The 3153-nt window shown below is 31.0% G+C and overlaps 2 protein-coding genes across 4 annotated transcripts in view; one reads left to right on the top strand and one right to left on the bottom strand.

Moving 5' to 3' along the window:
• Window positions 1–3153, bottom strand: part of LOC108751436 (bifunctional methylenetetrahydrofolate dehydrogenase/cyclohydrolase, mitochondrial) — a 94630-nt gene that overhangs the window by 54422 nt on the left and 37055 nt on the right. The window lies entirely within an intron of this gene.
• LOC108751434 overlaps window positions 1132–3153 on the top strand; it is an 11194-nt gene continuing 9172 nt past the window's right edge. For all 3 annotated transcript variants that reach the window (XM_018491639.1, XM_018491638.1, XM_018491636.1), the window contains exon 1: window positions 1132–1447. In XM_018491639.1, coding sequence (XP_018347141.1) covers window positions 1414–1447 — 34 coding nt within the window. In that variant the 5' untranslated portion in view covers window positions 1132–1413. The remainder of the gene's footprint in view (window positions 1448–3153) is intronic.

The raw sequence follows: 3153 nt of genomic DNA, 5'->3' as shown, positions 1-3153 counted from the left end.
AAATGCTATTTGCAATGGTTCTTCATGCCAAACATTAGTTGATTTTCATTTACATCGATTCTCAGATATAATTTTCACTTGTGACGTCATAACTCAGTTGAATGCTCATTTCTTTTGCATTCTGACAAGTGAGATTTAACTGAGTTTTTGCCTATAATCTACACATCGAAACCGTGTGCTTTAATGAGTCTCGTAAACTCACTTTAAAGATGAGGTTATGAATCTGTGTTGTCATGTGATAACTTTTTACCAAAGCAAATAATGATGTCATTAATCTGAGTATGAAATACTCAGCTCATTTCAGACTCACTTGTGAGTAAAGCAACTAATATTTCTTGCGAATTTATACGATTTCCAGTTCAAGCTAACTGTGCGTCGATTATTTGTCGACTTAATATTGTTTTTATTATACAGGGTATCTGTTAAGTAAAGTCGGAGCTATAAAGTCTTATACCATTTTGTAATTTTCGCAATAATTAAACAAGATATTAATTACTAAAAATAGCCGAATATTGATCTTCTATAATTTTTTTCTCAAATACTATCAATTTTACAAAAAAACTATAAGAGATAAAAATAGTTTATTTTCTTCTCATAGAACTCTAAAAATTTTTTCAGAATTTTTTATCAACTTTTTAGTACTGCATTTTCTTATTTTTATTTTATCATGAAAAAATACGGTATTAAAAAATTCTCAGAACTTTATGAGAAGAAAATAAACAATTTTTGTCTCTTACAATTTTTTTGCAAAGTTGATAGTATTTGAGAAAAAAATTATTTAAGATCAATATTCGGTCATTTTTAGTAATTAATATCTTGTTAGCTATTGCGAAAATTGCAAAATGATATAAAACTTTTTTGTTCCCCTTGACTCATCCTATGCCCTCAATGCGATTCCTTACTTAACAGACACCCTGTATATGTAATTTTTTATATATTTAATCCTCTGTTTGCAATCTAGATCTTTTTTGGTACAAACGAAATTTTTCGGAAATAAAAGAAAGCGGAGTCCGGTTCCTTTATTATCAATTTAAACGTTTTTTTAACAAATTTCAATTTTTATTAAAGATTTTTACATTGGAATTAATTTTATCATATTATATTTGTTATATTAAAAAAAACATACCTTTTTGTTGAAACATTAAATAGCACGATTCTGTTGTAAAAGGTGAGAGCAAAAGAATCGGTGATCTGTATTTCGTCGAGTTCCTTTTGCGAGAGACTTGAGATGGAAACAGATAATAAAGGACACGCTCCTACCGAGACTCGTTAGAACTCGTATCGTTCGTCAGAAGGCGCTCGTGTAGCGTGCTTTTGCTCGATTCCTGGAATTATCCGGTGGAGGTCAATGCAGATGACATTGAGGGGGGCAGGAGCCGGCCAGGGACCGATTCACGAACGATCGATGCGAAAATGTCACACGGCAATTTGATGCAGGGATACAACTGTAAGTATAACCGTCTTACCGTTCTCGCGGTTCGCCTCGCCAATAAAGTCGCGGATCCGCCGAGCGGGCATCGCCAGCATCACATGAAAAATGAGCTCTGATAATGGCGGCTTTCGTTTATTTGACGCCAGACAAAACAAGCCGAGATCAGAGCCGCGTATCGCGACGCGCCGTGACACGTTGGGAAGATCGGTCGCGTGTCGTAAAAAGTTTTATGTAAAAATCGGATCTCGATTTATTCGGAGAACGGAAAAAGTTAACCTGCTTTATCGGTAAACATATCTTTCGTCGTGTATCGTTCACGGTTCAAGGACGATTCTTAGCTGATTCTTAGCTTGTGAATCTTAGCTCTCGAGTCGTTGATGCCTTCTGCAGGATGCCGTTCACGGTACGCTTCTTTTTTTTTACTACATTTTGCTGTATGCGGCGGTGCCTGATAATTATAGGGAAATGGCGAAAACGTTTTGGAGTAAAATTTTCTCAAATAGAATAAAAAAATATTATTAGTAATTCATAAATAATAGAATAATATAAAGCTAGTAAGTTGATTAAATAGAATTTAATTAAATATAATAGAATATATATGTACATATACACCTAATATGAATAATAGAAATTTATTTTATTTACAAATATGACAATAGCAGTTTAATTATGTTAGATTATATTTATTCTCCTTGCTTCAGTTTTAATTAATATTTTTGCAATTAATGTTTAAGCCTGTAATCTGAATCCTTTTTGTTCAACCCAAATTGTTCTATGTTTTAACAAAAATTCAGGGTCATTTTTCAACGTTTCTATTAAATTACCAAATAATTTTTTTTAACTGGAATATTAAAATATAATGTTTAACTCTTTATTTACAATTGGAATCTTTGTATCCAACTTAAATTTTTTTATTGTTTTATAGTTTAAAAAAAATCAGAATTATTTTTTAATATCTCTATTACATTACTAAATTTTTTAATTCAAATGAAAAAAAACTTTTATTTCAAAAATTAAAATTTAAACAAAAATGAGGAAAAATTGAAGTTTAAAAATGTATAACTTTTTTTTTTTAGCAATAAAGGAATCGAACTCCTTTATTTTGGAGAAATTTGAGAATTTTACTTGTACCAAAAAATGCCACTCGAGGCTAGAATTTGACCTAAGAATATTTTTAAATGTATTTTTTTAAATATACATCTAGAAATATTTTAGATGTATTTAAGTATATCTAAATATAACTTTGATATTTTGATTTTTCATCCTTCGGAATTTTACATTATGTAATTATTTTATATTTTCTTATGGCTTACGACTTACAGTTTAGGAAATTTATTGTAGAAAGCCCATTACACATAAAATGAGTGTCAATGGTGTACATGCGAACGTAGATGTTGATGCATAATTTATGAACGCGACGAAACTTCGAGATAAATGTTTACACGATGTAATGTCACTATGTATAAAATGAGCTGTGTACGTGTTGCATATATACTGATACGACTGTATCACGATTATCTCGCTCGAGATGTCATCCGCTGATTAGACGGTTATGTTACCAAACAAACGGATCTTTCCCTCATGAAGAATTTTTGAGCAGTAACAAAAGCGGAAGGTTCTCGATTAATTCTTCCACAAACAATAATATCGTAAACGTGTTTCTTTCTCTCGAGCAAGAAAATATCAACATCGTGGAAGTGTAGTATTTTTATTCTGCTTTG

This window comes from Trachymyrmex septentrionalis, unplaced genomic scaffold (genome assembly GCF_001594115.1).
Source record: "Trachymyrmex septentrionalis isolate Tsep2-gDNA-1 unplaced genomic scaffold, Tsep1.0 scaffold44, whole genome shotgun sequence".
In the NCBI taxonomy this organism is placed as follows: domain Eukaryota; kingdom Metazoa; phylum Arthropoda; class Insecta; order Hymenoptera; family Formicidae; genus Trachymyrmex; species Trachymyrmex septentrionalis.
The sequence above is the reverse complement of the archived record's forward strand: the minus strand, read 5'-3'. Positions and strand labels throughout refer to the sequence as shown.